Source organism: Coregonus clupeaformis, chromosome 27, assembly GCF_020615455.1.
Source record: "Coregonus clupeaformis isolate EN_2021a chromosome 27, ASM2061545v1, whole genome shotgun sequence".
Lineage (NCBI taxonomy): Eukaryota > Metazoa > Chordata > Actinopteri > Salmoniformes > Salmonidae > Coregonus > Coregonus clupeaformis.
The window spans coordinates 8,593,432-8,611,671 of NC_059218.1; the positions used below are offsets into that span (position 1 = coordinate 8,593,432).

General features: G+C 41.8%; 1 protein-coding gene across 2 annotated transcripts in view; it reads right to left on the minus strand.

Annotated features, from left to right (window-relative positions):
- Positions 1 to 9,520: 9,520 nt before the first annotated feature.
- The window catches only part of LOC121541498 (fibrinogen C domain-containing protein 1-like), a 218,481-nt gene continuing 209,761 nt past the window's right edge, over positions 9,521 to 18,240 (minus strand). For both annotated transcript variants that reach the window (XM_041850556.2, XM_041850555.2), the window contains 2 exons: positions 17,824 to 18,003; positions 9,521 to 10,695 (listed from right to left, as the gene is read on the minus strand). In XM_041850556.2, the coding sequence (XP_041706490.1) occupies positions 10,433 to 10,695; positions 17,824 to 18,003 (443 nt within the window). In that variant the 3' untranslated portion in view covers positions 9,521 to 10,432. The remainder of the gene's footprint in view (positions 10,696 to 17,823; positions 18,004 to 18,240) is intronic.

Below are 18,240 nucleotides of genomic sequence, written 5' to 3' on the forward strand. Positions count from 1 at the left end.
TACATTTTTGGGTGAAGCTTGCATTCAATTGCCACTCTCTGTTGCAACAACAAGCTTCCATTCCCCATGTCACAAGGGGATTTACAGCTGACTTAAGACAGAACTGTCAACCCTGTTACGTTGTTTGGTATTCAAAGCAACTAACTATAGTATTTTTTATTTATTTAACCTCTTGAGATAGGAATATGAGTTTTTGTATGAAGTTGAACATGTGCTCTTTATGACAGATTGTTAGATTGTTAAAAATTAGGTGAAATCAAGAGATTATATTGACCAAGTTTAACTTCATAAAAGGTGCCAAATTGGTGAAACTACCCATAAACTGGAACAGCCATCTCAGTAAGAGGTGCAATAAGACCAACTGCTAACATATATAAATAGTTTAAAAATATATATGTTATTTATGTGTATGTAGCATAAGATAAATCAACCAATCAATGTACATGCAAAAACACAGGTATTGAAACAAACAATTCTGAAAATCAACCTGCAATAGAGCATGCTGGGAAATATGATAATGTGGGCATGGTTAAGCCATTGGTCAAGTTGGCTTTTTTACTGTGTTGCCTTCCAAAGGCAAACATTACTTTTTTATTTTAATCAACAAGCTTTTGCAAATTCAGCTCACTTCCAGCAGATTTTGTTGAGTAAACAAACTTTAACACATTAGCTCCAATTCTCATCCTTTTGAAGTCCACTCAAGTCACAGAAGCTGATTAAGCCATTGATTACGTTGGCTTTTTTTTTTACAGTGCAACCACATGTACACGTTTGTCATTTAACAGACACTCTTATCCAGAGCGCCTAGGGTTAAGTGCCTTGCTCAAGGGCACATCAGCAGATTCTTCACCTAGTCGGCTCAGGGATTCGAACTAGCGACCTTTACGGTTACTGGCCCAACACTCTGAACCACTAGGCTACCTGCCACCCATAAACACATACACACACAGGGATGGGCAAAAAAAAAATTATACAGTTTCAAAATACCATAAAGATCAATGTATCAAATTAAACTACAAAATACTTGTATTTTGTAATATATTTAATAAAAAATATATCTATTTTGTATGACAGTATTTTTTTAAATACAAAATTTAGGAGATTAAGTCAGCCCAGTGTAATTCAAATTACAAAATACTCAGAAGTAATAATAGTATGTATTTCAAACACTACTGCCCATCTCTGTACACATGCATGCATGTACAAACACATTGCACAAGACACACAAACAGATAATACAAACATTACGTTTTCCACACATAAAATGTGAATGTTTATTAAATGTTGACAAGAACATTAAAACACAGAATCAAGATTCCACAAAACATTCTATATCACTTCACCGAGAGAAAAAATGAAAACAGAGTTGGTTCTGTGATGGGGACTAGGGAGCTTGAGGCTGAGGGAGGTTGGGTTTGGGGAATGGAGAGATGGAGGGGGTGGGAAAAATAGAGGGGTTAGGGGAATGGAGAGCATGTGAGATGGAGGGGGAATGGAAAAAAGGAGGAGTGAGACGGAGGAGGGTAAGATAACGGGGGGATTGATCAGTACTCTGCTGATGCTGATGATAATGAGTGGGAGAAAGCGATAACTGAATGATCCCAGCTTCTGTTTATACTGCTGAAGTTAAGATGCTGCTAGAGTTTAAAGGGGAACTGCCTTCTAGATCCAACTTCTCTGGTTATAAACGGCCTATGTGGCATCAATATGAGTCAAAAACATGAATTACAGTGTCAAAATTGACTACAAAGTGTAAATAGGATAATGTTGGTCATTAAGTCAGTCTCGTCCAAAACGAGGTTTCGATGTGAGTGTGTCACGACAGGTATGGATGGGTTGGGTATGAATCACTTTTGCCAATGATGATATCCAATTGCCCAGAAACAACAAGGTGTGGTCCGCACCCTGCTGCCATGTGTTGTAGACATGTCAAGTCTGCAACGCACACATACTTGCTCGGTATAGGAGTGAAAATGGGCTTCCATAAAATTGGTGCAAAGTTCTAATGCACTCAACAATATTTTGCAAGATGGCAAGGAATGGATTACATGCAACAAACACACAACATGATGGCTGTGACTGGTGTGTGGTGAGTAGCTAACTAGCAAGCTATGATACTGTTATACTGTGATGTAACAAGCTAAATATATAGCCTCTCCCTAATGTGTAATGTGATGTAATGTCATAGAGAGGAAGATTTGCATAGCTAACATTGCACCTGAAGACAAGGTTATACTGTTTATGACAATACATTACATATAACATAATGCCTTACTTTGATGGCCAAGGTTTAGACACCTCCTCGTTTACAAGTGACATTATGCTGGCTTGCAAAGTGATTGGTAATTCCCATTAAAATCCAGCTAGAGTTATGCCAGCCAACAGTTGGAATTTTTATTCACACGCAACCATTCAGAATGACTGTGTCACGCCCTGACTCAGGGGACGTTTATATGTTGAGTCAGGGTTTGTGTATTCCTTGTTGTGTTAGTTCTATGTTGTAGAATCTAGTATGTCTATTTCTATGTTGGCCGGTGTGGTTCCCAATCAGAGGCAGCTGTCGCTCGTTGTCTCTGATTGGGGACCATACTTAGGTAGCCTATTGGCACTAGTGGGTTGTGGGATCTTGTTCCGTGTTAGGTATGTTGTTTGTGTACCTTGGACTTCACGTTTCGTTTCTTGTTTTGTCATTGTGTTTAATAGTCAAATAAACATGTATGCATATCACGCTGTGCCTTGGTCCGTCCCGTTCATCAACGATCGTGACAGACTGTTAGGGTTAGCAACCTTGATATAAGGAGACTGCCTAAACTCATTTAAACTTGAACAACCATTTCAGTAATGGGTGCAATAAATCTAAGTAACTTAGTTTAGTAACTTAGATTAGTTTAGAAACATGTATTTTATTTATCTTTAGCAAAATATTAATCAATCAATCAATGTACATGCAAAAATACAGATATTAAAAACTATCCTGAAAAAAAATATAGCTGCAATAAAGCATGGTGGGAAATATCATAATGATGGGCATGGTTTTGATGGAAATGTTTCACTCTCTACAGAGTAAAACTGACACAATCACACTATCACACTCAATACTGGTTATTAACACTGACTCCGGGGTTCTTTTACACCACTAAGTGTTAATTTTACTCCTAGAGAGTTAATTTAACTCACGAATCAACACTAGAAATGTTACACTGAAAAATGAACACTAGGTAACACTGGACAATTTGCTGTGTGTATTTTTCTAGGGCAAAAATAAAGGATGGTACTTGTCTAGCCTGAGTACCCGTCTTTTTAGCTAACATGCTACAAATACATGTCAGCAAGCTTCCAGCAACGTAATGTTACACAGCTGGTTGCATATGGTGCTTTCAAGGCAACTTGGAAAAAAAAGAAAAAAAAAGGTCAAATCATGACGTCAGTGGTCTTCAGGTTGGACAGGGAGCTCTAGAAAGATGCCAGTGTTTCCGACTTGGAATTCCGAGTTGGATGATCGTTTAAAGCGATTTTTGCCAGTCGGAGCTCATTTTCTTACGAGTTTCCACTTGTCTTGAACGCACTCAAGTCGGAAGTAGGAGATTTTCGAGTTCCCAGTTCCCAGTTGTTTTCAATACGGCAATAGTAAAGGTTCAGCGTCACTGGCCTGAATCTATTCTGTACTTACAGCCACACTATTAGTATAATTACTTCCAAACTAGAGAAAAGTTATGTTATGTTTTGGTGAGTGATTATGTTTTATTTCATTCACAGGCTACTTACAAAACCTGGTGGATTTGTTGTTCAGCAGTGACGTGGGAACCCCCCTACCATATCAGGAGCAGAAGGCTGAGGCAGTACGTGGCCAGGCACCAATCCCACTTCAGGTTGGTCACATTTGATCTGGTCATAGGCCAGAATAATTTCACTTGTCTGTCCTGGAATTCACCTAACAACCATTGATAATGTATCCAGTGCTGTGTGTATCAACTCTACCTTGTTTTTCTACAGATGGAGGACAGGAGAGATGGTTTGTCATGGAGACACATCTATGACTTTTCATCATATTTTGTTATTATTGAATTGAATGGTGAGGGAACATCTCAGAGAACTGTTTTATATGGGACACCATATGAAAGGATAACGACTAACATGTACCACCAGACAAAATGCTGACAGGTACAGTATCTGTATTAGCTGTAAATGAAGATGAAAGTGTAATATTTGCAAATTGTTATATTAGAAGAACACTACTTCTACGGTGTTGGGTTCTAGCTTGAAATATACTTATTAATGTTACCATACTATAACTTATTGCTTACTTTACAATGTATATGTTGGGGTCAATGGAGGGTGGATAGAACCTAGGTGTATGGAAAGTTACTGAGTGAGACAAGGGGGAGTGCAGAAAGTTTACATTCTGTCAAACATGTTATTGTCAAACCTCATGGCTCCTATGGAGGGAGGCAAAGGGCAACAGTCTGGTTTCATTCACTGATATGATAGGACAGTCGTGGATTAGGGAGGAGTTAGGAATTCAGCCAGAGGTCAGGTCAGATGAAGTGAGAAGGAACAGTCCTATCCCACACACATACAGTATACTTCTACGCCCACAAATATTCTAGCATGAGGCAGGGCAATAACTACACCAGTGAGAGGAACCAATTAAGTTCCTCACTAGCAACAGAGATGTATTGGCTGTCTTGATGTGCAAGGAGTTGACTTCGCCTAGTAGGAGTGTATAAATGTATGTGCTTGTGTAATGATGTCGTTGTCTTTGCAGCTGTATGACCCAGTGGGTGAATAAACTTTCTTTGAGCTTTTTCTGGTCGTCTGTGAGTTTTTACTCTGTTGTTCAGAACCTAACAACAGTATTATGTGAAGGATGGTTTATTCTACATGGAACTGTTACACTTGAAAGTTATCAAAACACTTTGTTTAGAATATCTACATAAGTTCAGCAAATTGCACTCTTCTCGTAGGCTACTGACCGATTCAAAGTAGCTTCCTGCATCTCACATCTGCCTGTATAAATTGAACTCTGCCTGCTGAACCCATGCACCTGTCCATAACCTGTAATACATTACATAGATGGAAGGGACTTCATCACCCACTGGAGACTGAGCATGTCAGGGTGTGGTTAGACAGCCAAGTCCTTAGAATAGACCATATGAATAGAATAGAATGCCATGCTAGTTCTGCGATAGCTGAAGTTGCACCAAAGATTTGTATGCTCCTTGTTCTATCTGTGGTTGTACTCTACACACAACTTATTTTCATTTGCTAGGTAAAGTGTAGGCATACTGTCTTTATAAGCATATCAATATGATATCCTATTTACAGCAGGCAATGTTTTGTCCTTGTAACACATGCACAGGCATCGATTTTTTGTTGGTAAATCTATCTACACTCAAGCTGGCCTTGTTTGTGCAATGTCCACATGTAGCCTACACCTGTAGGGATATTAGTTCTGGGATTTGTCCCCCAGGAAAGATCTAAAAGCGGACATAACGAGAGACGGGAAGAGACCAAACTAGCCAGTTATAGAATATTGTGTTGACAGCTGAGGTGACTGAAGACAAGAGCATTCAACTCGCAGTTGCTGATATCATTTCCATGGGAACATATCTTTACATGACGTGATACAACTTCCAGTTGCAAGCTACTTTCGTAGCAAGGTGTTGTAGAACGAGTGTCTCATGAAACATATTCCAGACACTGGTACTTCCTTTTATCTTGGCATAACTGTGATTGGACAGAGAAATATCAGCTAGCTAGATAGCCTAGCCAGCTGTAGCTATCCCCAAACTATGCTAGCTATCTAGCTGCTGTCAGGTTGGCTAAACACAAGGACAGCGCAGGCTTTAGCCTACACATATAACTGAATTAGTAGATCATCTTGAGATGGTGAGTCAGTCAGGAGGGGAGAAGTCCTCAACTTCAAAACTTCTCTCCATAGCAAAGCTATCTTAGCTTATCTCACTATCACTAAGATACTCACTACTGCCCTTGTTTGTTTGTTGTGATTGAATGGTAAAGCCACTAGTGATGTTACTTTTGATACCGGAGCTCCGAGGCATGTGCCGAAATCATTAACAGTTTACTTCGAAGCAGTGTGCTGATGCTTGTGTCACTTTAGCAGAAGCACATGATCAATGTGAAACTTAGTTTCGTCAAACAACCACCTGATTGTTTTGTATTGGTTTCTGTAGAAGACAAAAAGGCTACTCTGCGCACACGCTACTGTGTGTGGGACATCATCTATAATAATTTGGCTGCTCTACATTCTTTTGACCAGCAGGTGCCACTAGTGTAATGACACAATTGGCTGGAAAGCATCAATGCATCAGGAATCTTGACCCCCTCTCACTAAAAGACACACCCAAGAAACACCCACATTAAACCACACCCCAAAGACAACTCTCGTCTGGGCTTCAGTAATGGCCGCTGCATTTCTTAATGACCACCGGAAGAAACATGTGCGGAATCAGTGAGAGCAGTTCACCTTTAAGCAGAGAGGAGGGAGGTGGATGGTGCTTGTAACAGCAGACAGAAAATGAGAGAAGTAGAGGTGGGATGGGGGGTTTGGAAAAAAAGACTGTAGGGTTTACAGTATATTGATAGAACATATAACGTGCAGTATTTGATGCTCAAGTGAAGATTGTACATGGGAGAGGGGAGTTGAGGGTTAAAATGAGCAGTGCAGTTCAACACATGACCAGAAGGTGGTGAGCCACTCTATGGAATTGGTTATCACAGTAATTAATTGTTGATTTATTAATATCTCTCTGTTATCAACACAAATAGTAGGGAGGCAAGTTATACATAAGCATCACATTAACTTTGATGAATTCCTCACCCTTCCTCGCTCTCTCTCTCACACAGACGCGCACACGCTCACACATACAGAGGCTGCGTTTAGACAGGCAGCCCAATTGTGATCTTTTTTCATTAATTGGTCCTTTGGGCAATCGGACCAGCTCTGAAAAAGAGCTGATGTAAAAAGATGTGATTGGACAAAAGACCAATTAGTGGAAAACATGTGGGAATTTGGCTGCCTATCTTAACACAGTCAGACACACAGAAAGAGGAATCCATGTCATCTAAGTCAGCCAGTCACGTCACGACATCAGTCTGACTCATTCCAGTACCACATTAAACTTTAGCTTTACACGTTTCACCATTTCATTTCGAGACCAACCACATTTGAAATCATAATGTACGTCCAAATCACTATTAATTCTACCCCGACACAAATTTTCAATATCGAAATCTCCCATGTAATGCTGTTTCCATGGTAACATAATTAGTGTTAATAACGCATGGTTGCTATGCGTACAGTTGGTTCTTTGATGTTTGGTTGCAGCTCTGGGTAGTGGTAGAAGAGGCAGACTGTGTGGTCGGAGTCCTGACACAGTTTTACCACCACAGGACTCCTGGTGAGCTGAGCTGAGACTCACTGACTCTGCCTCTATTACTCTGACTGAGTCTGAATAGGTTTCTGTGGATGGTTGGCTGTATGGAGCCGAGGCTCTGCGGATACTGCAGTCAACAAACTGCCCTGTAGTGGAAGAAGGATCCAAGCACCAGCCCATCCAAAACACACAGCCCATCCAGTGTCTGATGAGCAATGCTCACTGTAATGCTTGTTTGTCCATTGGCAGCAAGGGCAGATCCAAAATGTCCTCCAGAGCTGGTGCATCCCATAGAACCAGTATGTCCGGTAGAGCCAAAATGTCTGAATAGATCAAAGGTGTCCCACAACACAATGTCGAACAGAGCAACCAGAGCCACCAGATGTGCCATTGTCATCGCTTCAGTAAAGATTAATTTGTGCTGTTGATCATTGTGGATTTGTCCTCATGTGCTTTGCTAAGCCCCTCCTCTTCTCACTTGCTCCTCCCCAAAAAGTATAGCTGGCCACACCTCCCCTGGTGCCCAGTCCGGTAAATGAGGAGAAATACCGGCTCTGGATTTGTTTTTTCTTCTTTTGACTTGTCATTTGTAAAGTCTGTGTGCTTGAGTTATCTTTGTCTTTTGGCATAGCATGAAAACAGTTGGACATGCTCTAAAAGTCATACACACTGTACAATAAATCTACACATATCTTGAAAGCTTTCAGTACATCTAAAGAAAATCCATAACAAAACCAAAAATATGAAGAGAAAAAAACAGCTGATACACCAAACGTAAGAAATACTCAGAATTGCACAATTTCATCCCCACAAATTAGCTAAATGTATCTTACTGTGCTTTTTTTTCTTTTTTATAATACTGTACAGACAAACATATTTTTGTTGTCATCACTCACAACACGTTTTTGAGCTCCTATTAAGAAAGAAAATCCAGGTTGAGGGATCGGTCGATAGCAGCAAACTGAATTTTACACCAACAGTTTCTCTGCTAGAGCCAGAAGAAAAGAGCCTGCGTCACCCTAGCAGAGAACTTAGACATTCAGCTAGACATGGGTGAATTACAGAAGATAAAACTTTACAGGAGACAGGGAGAAGGGGAGAGAGGGGAGATGGAGAAACAGAGTGGGGAGAGGGGGGATGGACATTTTCTTATATGAGACATGGATGAAATAGAACATAAAGGAGGAGAGAGAGAGACATAATGTGTGTATGTAGCTGCGTGTGTATGTGTGCGTCCATGGGTTATACAGCTTCTACGGGTTACAGCTGATTGCGTAAAACACAGGCGTTGAGCTAAAATGCTCAGGGGAGTAAGGGACTGTTTAATGTTGTGGCCGTGGGGGTGAAGGCTAAAACATGCTCTACTTTCCTAAAGGAAGAGATGAATAACCGGTTTTCCTCTCTGTCATGTCACTCCTGTCTGTGGAAGGTGGCTGAACCTCTTTCTTCCTTTCTTTCTTTCTGTTGGCCCCCAGGGTCCCCTTGCAACTTCACCCCTCTCTTTTCCATCCTGCTGCCTGCTATATTCACTTACTACCAGTGGGAACATGATAACCCTCATCATATTTACATAGGCTGTCTATCTGACTGGGAGCTCGAATGGATCACTGAAATGGACTCTTAAGGCGATTGGGAGAGTGATTAGAGGTCACACTACACACACACACACACACACACACACACACACACACACACACACACACACACACACACACACACACACACACACACAGAGGAGTTACCATCTGGGGCTCTGTAGTAGCAGTAACTTGGCTGGTGATCAGCTGGCATGCTGATCAGACAAAGTGCCCAATATGCTCCCTAATGGCCTCAGTCAGATTAATGATATCCGCTCCCTCTCATTTACCCAACCCTTCTCCCTCACCCCTCCATTTGATCTCCACCTTCTTTTCTCTCTCTATCTTATTCCCCTTTTCATTTAGCAATTCCCTTCTCACCCCTCTGTTTGATCTGTCCTCTGTCTCTCTCTTGCTCTCTCCTCTGTTTGATCGGTTCTCTCTCTCTCTCTCTCTCTCTCTCTCTCTCTCTCTCTCTCTCTCTCTCTCTCTCTCTCTCTCTCTCTCTCTCTCTCTCTCTCTCTCTCTCTCTCTCTCTCTCTCTCTCTCTCTCTCTCTCTCTCTCTCTCTCTCTCTCTCTCTCTCTCTTTCTATTTCAACCGTTCCCTCTACACCGTTACAGCTGTTCCATTGTCTTGTTATCCTACAGAGTATATCTGTAATAAAGGGATGCGTAAGCAGTACCGTGGGTGGTGAGGTACTGTGGGTTGTGCCATTCTAGCATGTCTCCTGACTGGGAGGCCAATCCAGCCAGGTCCCTTTGGGTGACAGACTGAGTTTTGCTGTGTCATGTTCATACTGTAGCTTCAGGGGACAGGGGTTTGTGTGTGTCCTAGCTGTAATGTCACATCTCCTGTTCAGACTCAGCCACTTGTTCTAAGGTCAAACGGTAATGCCACGCTTCACTGATTGGCAACAACGCGGCAAAGGACTGTGGGAATAGTACTACTGGCTACAGGGCGCAACTATCACAGGAGAGAGGTCCAGGTCAAGGCTCAGATAGAAAAGACAGATAATTGATTGATGACTAGATATAAATGACGCACGAAGATGGAGCGAGAAAGAGAGATGTAAGTAAAAGTGTGAGTCAGACTAATTTCGTGTTGCGGTGTGATCGTTGTCAGGAAGGAAACACTCAAAAGCCATGGCATCACATCTCCTAATGATAGTGATAAAGTATAAGGATAATAGGGGTGGGGGGCACAAAAAGCCTCAGCACAACACCAGTAGGCAACGAGCGACGAGGGATTAGGGGAGGGCGATGAGGGTTCCACAGAAAAAAGTAGAGAATAGTAGTAAACCAATCAAAGATGTCCATCATATTAGTCAGTCAGTAAACAATAGCTGAACAAGAACTACAGCCTATAGCTGTCTTTTTGAGTGTGTGGTTTTTATATTTATTCATATGAGCATGTTCTTCTTTCAAATTCCTTTCCTCTCTTTTATTCCCTAATTTTCTCATTTGCTCTCGTCGCGAGTGGGTCGTATCTTCATCTCAGAGAACTTGAGGGAGTACTGCCAGCCGGTCCAGGTGGACCACTCGATGCCGTCGGCATAGGAGGTGTGCTGCCCGCGGAGGTACTGTCCATTCAGGTTAGATGTGTGGCAGTTACGGTACCACCAGGCACCGTGGTAGAAGGAGGCACAGTTGTTCTCCGAGTGGTCGTTGTCCTTGTCTTTGGTGGTGAACTTCATCCCATTGTGCTTTAGCAGAGCATCGCCTGTGTGGGGAGGGTGGGTGGTTCAGGGTGGGGGAGGATTGGATGGGTGGAGGACACATCCATGTTGCATTCATGTACAAATGCACACACATCCATATTTACACACACATGCACACACACAGTCAAATGAAATGGACAAGGGTGAACAGAGGAGAAATAGGGGATAGATTGGAAGACAAGAAAGGAGAAATAGATCATTAAGAGAGGTTGAGCGATAGAAGAGGCTTCAGAGAGAATACAATTGATTCCAAATCTTCAGGGCTTTGATTGGTCTTTCCTAGCTAAACCAATGTCTTTGACCAGAGCCCTCTTACATCAGACAGCGCATTGCATTCCTAATTCATTTCCAAATGACTCAGGAACAATCAATCACTTCCATAAATGACGTGAGATCAGAGAGGCCTCCTCTCCTCTCTAAAGATCAGTCCTCATTACACAGACCACAGGGTTACAACGGTTTATTGTTCATTTATCAAAAGGCTTTTTATTCTTCTGCTTTTAATATCACCTCCCTAACGAGCCGAACAACTGTCACTTTGTGTGCACATACGCACGCACGCACACACACACTTAAAGAGGAGCTTTGAAGCTACAGCAGCATCTAAAAATACTCTGGGAGCATTTACAGAAATAGAACTGAAGAGAGGTACATGGGACACTGCTAGCTATAGGCTACGGCTTTGAGCTGAATGTCACACTTGGGTGGTTGGCTTACTGTCAGTGGCACTACACATGGGAATGTTGAGTGATGTCATTCTGTACCACAAAATCAACGATTTCAAAGAATTATGTATTTTTTCAGGCTTTTGGTGAACAAAATGATATTTGGTTTTATTTATCACTCTCCCTGTTTGTCTGTTTTTTTTCTCTCTTTCCCTCACTCCCCCTTTCTGTAATGCTTCATGGTGTGTCTGTGACCAGAGGGGGATAGAGGAATGAGCGTTAGATCATTTATTTTACTGACAGAGGAGAGGAAAACACTCCTCTCCAGCGGTGAGGTGTTCGCTAGCAACTCATCAGGGCATCTAAAGCCCTTAATTGCCCAGGCAGGGTGTAGCCACATCACATGACATTTTAGTCATTTAGCAGACGCTCTTATCCAGAGCGACCTCAGTTAGTGAGTGCATACATTTTTTCATACTGGCCCCCCATGGGAATTGAATCCACAATCCTGGCATTGCAAGCGCCATGCTCTACCAACTGAGCTACACAGGACCTCACCCCTCCCCTTCCTTCAAACTCCTATTCCCGTATACCACTCTCAATTCAATTTTTACACAGTAACTCGGGCGCCACCAGTTCCGACTGGGCGCGTTTCAGCATTCACACAGAGAGCCTCTACGGCTAAACATTCCAAAAAATATAAAAACATACAACCCCAACCCAATGTGACAACATGGTGATGGTTGCCGGATAAAACAAAACAATGGGAGCGAGAGAGGAACCAGGCTAGAAGCACTTAGCGTCTCATTTGCAGCCCGCTCAGTGTAACCTTGTCTGGCTGAAGGGAAGTGGATGGGACGAGGGGCTCCACTGAACACCGTTAGAATCCAGCTGCTTTCAGCTACAATGATCACCTGTCTACTGAGCCCAGAGGGGTATCCAACAATGCAAGCTAGATCTACTCAGGGTTTTCTAAAGCTAATCAGCTTCAGTTAGCTTCACATTCCAGCTCAGGCTTCACCCGTACTACGACGGTGGATATTGTTTGTCCGCCTGCCGCTAACTCTCAGGCTTGTAACTGCGTGTGCATGTTGCGCTTGGCTAGTCGAACACTGAGCTGAAACATCAATCTATGGACGAGTCAGTGCCACATTTTCATTTGTGTCGAAATCAAAATGAAAGAAAAGTTATCTTGCAAATTCAGCAGGCTATGGTGTAAAATAAGCTTTTAGAAGTGCCGTCTTTATTTTATTACTTATTGATAATGCCGTCTTTGGGTTGCTTATCAATGCACAAGTACCTTTTTTTCCCACTCCTATCAATATATATTTTTTAAGTCATACAAAAGTGTTACAATGCATAACATTTAAAATGCATTCTGTCATTAATTGATGAATACAATATTTAATCAGTCATTGTCCTCAAATGAAGGGGATGATGACTAAATATTTGCAAGAGGAAGGGAATCTGATTTCATTGGTCCTCAACTCACGGCTCAGTCATTTCATTCAGGGTAAGTGGAGTTAGCCGTGAGTTAGCCTGCACCGGAGAAAGTTAGTTCTGAAGGATTCGTTGCCATAGAAATGTACCTGGCTAAAAGGCCGAGCCACTTCGTATGACCGGATATCAAGAGTTGAACTCAGAGTTAACTACAGTAGCTTGCGAAAGTATTCACCCCACTTGGCTTTTTTCCTATTTTGTTGCTTTACAACCTGGAATTAAAATTGATTTTTTGGGGGTTTGTATCATTTGATTTACACAACATGCCTACCAATTTGAAGACAAAAAAACAGAAAACTTGAGCGTGCATAACTATTCACCCTCCTCCCCCCAAAGTCAATACTTTGTAGAGCCACCTTTTGAGCAATTACAGCTGCAAATCTCTTGGGGTATGTCTCTATAAGCTTGGCACATCTAGCCACTGGGATTGTTGCCCATTCTTCAAGGCAAAACTGCTCCAGCTCTTTCAAGTTGGATGGGTTCCGCTGGTTCTTTAAGTCTTTAAGTTATACCACAAATTCTCAATTGGATTGAGGTCTGGGCTTTGACTAGGCCATTCCAAGACATTTAAATGTTTCCCCTTAAACCACTTGAGTGTTGCTTTAGCAGTATGCTTAGGGTCATTGTCCTAATGGAAGGTGAACCTCCGTCCCGGTCTCAAATCTCTGGAAGATTGAAACAGGTTTCCCTCAAGAATTTTCCTGTTTTTAGCGCCATCCATTATTCCTTCAATTCTGACCAGTTTCCCAGTCCCTGCCGATGAAAAATGGATGGTGTTCTCGGGGTGATGAGAGGTGTTGGGTTTGTGTCAGACATAGCATTTTCCTTGATGGCCAAAAAGCTAAATTTTAGTCTCATCTGACCAGAGTACCTTATTCCATATGTTTGGGGAGTATCCCACATGCCTTTTGGCAAACACCAAACGTGTTTGCTTATTTTTTGGCTTTTTTTTGGCCACTCTTCTGTAAAGCCCAGCACTGTGGAGTGTATGGCTTAAAGTGGTCCTATGGACAGACACTCCAATCTCTGCTGTGGAGCTTTGCAGCTCCTTCAGGGTTATCTTTGGTCTCTTTGTTGCCTCTCTGATTAATGCCCTCATTGCCTAGTCCGTGAGTTTTGGTGGGTGGCCCTCTCTTGGCAGGTTTGTTGTGGTGCCATATTCTTTCCATTTTTTAATAATGGATTTAATGGTGCTCCGTGGGATGTTCAAAGTTTCAAATATTTTTTTATAACCCAACCCTGATCTGTACTTCTCCACAACTGTGTCCCTGACCTGTTTGAAGAGCTCCTTGGTCTTCATGGTGCCGCTCGCTTAGTGGTGTTGCAGACTCAGGTGTATATATACTGAGATCATGTGACAGATCTTGTGACACTTAGATTGCACACAGGTTGACTTTATTTAACTAATTATGTGACACCAGATCGTATTTAGGGGCTTCATAGCAAAGGGGCTGAATACATATGCACGCAACACTTTTCCGTTATACATTTTTCAGAATTCTTTGAAACAAGTAATTTTTTTCATTTCACTTTACCAATTTGGACTATTTTGTGTATGTCCATTACATGAAATCCAAATAAAAATCAATTTAAATTACAGGTTGTAATGCAACAAAATAGGAAAAATGCCAAGGGGGATGAATACTTTTGCAAGGCACTGTAACTCCTCAAACCTGCTTCGTAGGATACCCCTCAGATCAGAGAAAATGTGTGTGTGTGTGTGATAACAACAATAATAGTGTTACTAAGGGGGATGGTATGAGGGGGAGGCTTGCAAGCTGCAGTGGGATTCAAATGTCCAACAGGCACGCTGTCAGTTGAAGGTTAGTGGCATTGCAGTAGGAAGAGTGGATACAAGCTTTACACACTAAAACATTAGGGTTCCCCAAGGGTTCTTTAGGAAGGGTGATGTTCTATGTGGAATCATAATGACTCAAATAACCCTTTGAGCTCTTCAATGGTCCTTTACAGTTCACAAAATGTGACCGACCGCCTTGATTCGGTCTTATGTAGCAAAATTTGAAATTGTGTTTTTTACATTGGATAAAAGCAGAGACACAGAGCTACAAAATGGTATATCATACACTGCATTTGAGGAAGAATGGGAAAGTAATTATGCGTTGAAAGTTGATAAACTTGTAATCTCACTTTTGAGAAAATGTCCTTTGAATGTTTTGGTACCTACTGGAGAGCTCTTCTTTGTCTACACCCATTCAGCATCATTCATACCCTCTTAAGCTTTAGCCCCACCCATCTTGTTTCGCTCTCAGAACGTTCAGAGCGCACACTGGGTGCTCTGGCCGACGAGTAGAGTTGATCCAAGCGTTCTGACCTCACAACGGCAGTCAAGCACCCAAGCTAACTGGCTAACATTGGCTAGCTTGCTAGCTACTTCAAGACACAAATGAGAGAACACCCCAATGACCATTTCACTCGCCATAGGCAAAGCTGGTTAGGCTGTTTTCATGTTATCCAGAGCGTTGGTGACTTTAACTGTGCTGCTGGCAACACTTGAATTATGTTTTTTTGCGACGTTTACTGACACCAGCCACATTCAACGGGTGTTGAGCGTTCGTAAATTCATCAGTTATTCTGCGCTCTGGCATACTCAGACTGAATTTACGAACGCACCCGAAATGGTTACTTGCATAATGGAGTCTTTTGTTAAGACACGTAGCTAGCTAGCTAGGTAAATAATTAACCACATACTTTATGGTACACTTTAACTTGAAATGAAACCACTTTCTGTCAAAATTAGAAACGTGTAATATCTGAAAATGTAGCTAGCTAGACTATCTTACCCGTGCTCTTAAATCGGAGTAAATAGCCAGAGCGAATTTACCAGCTATGTCTATCAACAGTTGTCGCAGTGACATTCTATTGAAATGGATACTTACATAGTGGAGTTTTTTGTTAAGACATGTAGCTAGCTAGCTAAACAATTAACCATAATCCCAACTCATGACGTTACTACCCTGCATGAATCTGCAGGTAGCTAACCAACCAGGTTCAATGTTAGCTAGCTAACATTAGACTACAACAAAGCAAAGCAAATGGCTCTGAGATACAAATCATAAGATCATACACGTAACGTTAGCTAGCGAGCCAGCCAGCTAACATTAGCTAGCTAGCTAACAGTACACTTTAACTTGAAATGAAACCACTTTCTGTCAAAATTAGAAACGTGTAATATCTGAAAATGTAGCTAGCTAGACTATCTTACCCGTATACATCATGGATGGACGCGTCTCCCTTAGTTTGAAGATGTAATCCGGAGACAGGTGTTTTCATCATCTCCTTAGCTATCATACTCTAATTCCACTGATTTCAAAACTCGGTCCTCCAGAAAGTAGAGAGCAACACTTATGCAGTTTAACTACACGATACATTTAAAAATAAATCCACGTTAGACAGAATTACCTACAAATACTGACCAGCTCAAATAGACCGAAGCGTGCTATATGGCAGACCAATCCGAACTCATTTCTCGGCATTTCTGTCTTTTTTTGTGGCTAAACCAACTAGGCTCGTAATTAAACAAAATATTCATATTTACAAACGGCATACACGTTTGTTATTAAGGCACATGAAAGTTCACATGTTCCAGAAGGCATTTCTGCCAAAAACACACATTTGTATTTAAAAAAAAGGTATACATTCAAATGGCTCTCCTGTGATGTAGTGACCCACGACATACACCTAGTTTCCTGAAACGAGTCACAAATGGTTCATTGCGCTTTTAGTGATAATTTAAATGTCCAGTTTATCTAATATGTTGTGCTATGCCATCACATATTATATCTGGCTATGGCCAGTGACAGTGTCTTGTGAAAGACTCACGCATGGCCTTGTGTCAATTGAAAACGGTTGACTAAATTAGTCAGTGTTTCTCAATTCTCTCTTCAGCGACCCCCAGCTGTTCCAAAGGTAGCTTAATTGATTCAACTTGTCAATACAATAATAACACGTATGGTATTTTAACAATTTGGCTGACCAGAATAAAAATCCTGTATGGTTCTTCAAAAGGATCTACAAAGAACCTTTCAGACTGAGAAAGGTTCTTTATAGAACCATTATTGATAGAGGCTCTATAAAGAACCATACAGAACCATAACATAACCATTTTTTGTGCTATATAGAACCTTTTATAATGGTTATTTACAGAGTATCAAAGAAAGGTTCTATATAGCACAAAAAAGGGTTATGTTATGGTTACAATCCAAATAACCCCTATCTGGTACTATTTAGAATCATCATTCTTTTGTGTGTACAAGCCATTTAAATAACACTCTCTTTTTGCAAAACCTGCTTGTGACCTCCTTTACACCCCTCTCTCTTCTCCCTCCTCCTCTCCTCTCTAGCCCCTCTTCCTATCCTTGCATCTCTCTCTCATCTGTCCCTCTTCTATCTCTGTGAGCTGTGCTGAGTTCTCAGTACTCCACTCCCCAAAGGTTCTTTAAATTGATGATTTGTTGTGACAGGCATCTGGCAGTGTTTTGTTTATGCTGCTGGTCAACCACAGTAATTAATTGTGTAGTAATTTATTGACGGTGACGGGACTGCGGCTGAGATGTGATGTTTGGGGAACAGATACACACAGACACATATAGTTTGTCCCTGTTTCTCTGTCCCTGTCTGTCCACGCTGTGGGGACCAAACCAAACACTCCATACCTCATTCCCTCTGCACTTAAAAATAAACTACTGCAGGTGACACAGCAGATTTGACTATAGATAGAGTCAATGCATTGTTGAGTTATAAGTATTTTAGGAGGAAATCTGGGGCTTCTACATTTGTGTTTAAGTGCAGCTTAACTTTGCTTTGGGCGACCTCGATGTCTGGGTCTATAACAACCCAATCTATAATTTGAATCAAACTTCAATGTAAAATGTTCATTGAAGATGAGAGTTCATTAGGTAGATACTTTATTGATTAACAACTGGTCAGTCAGATATAAGCATGTACCTGCGTTTCCGGCGTAATCTCCAACGGTCAGTGGGTATCCATCATCGTCAGGGTCCACAGAGAACAGGCCAACTCCGAAGGTCCCATACTGGGCATAGGCTGTACTGTTGTCAAAGTCCTCCAGGTCAATCCTCAACTCATAGTTACCCTGGATGGAGAGAGCATGGATCTGCTTCAACCCTGCAGACAGAGAGAGAGCAAGAGAGAGAGAGAGAGTGTGGGAGGGAGGTGGAGAAAGAGAAAGAGAGTGAGAGAGCGAATGAAGGACAAAGAAGGAGCGATAGGAAGGGAAGGAGAGTGTTAGAGTTGACCGATCAGAGCCACTCCCTGAGGGAGAGAGACCCCCTTGTTGCCTTGAGAAAACCCCCACACCAAAGTGATTTCATTTTAGAAGCAGGAGCAGCATCTGCTTCGTAC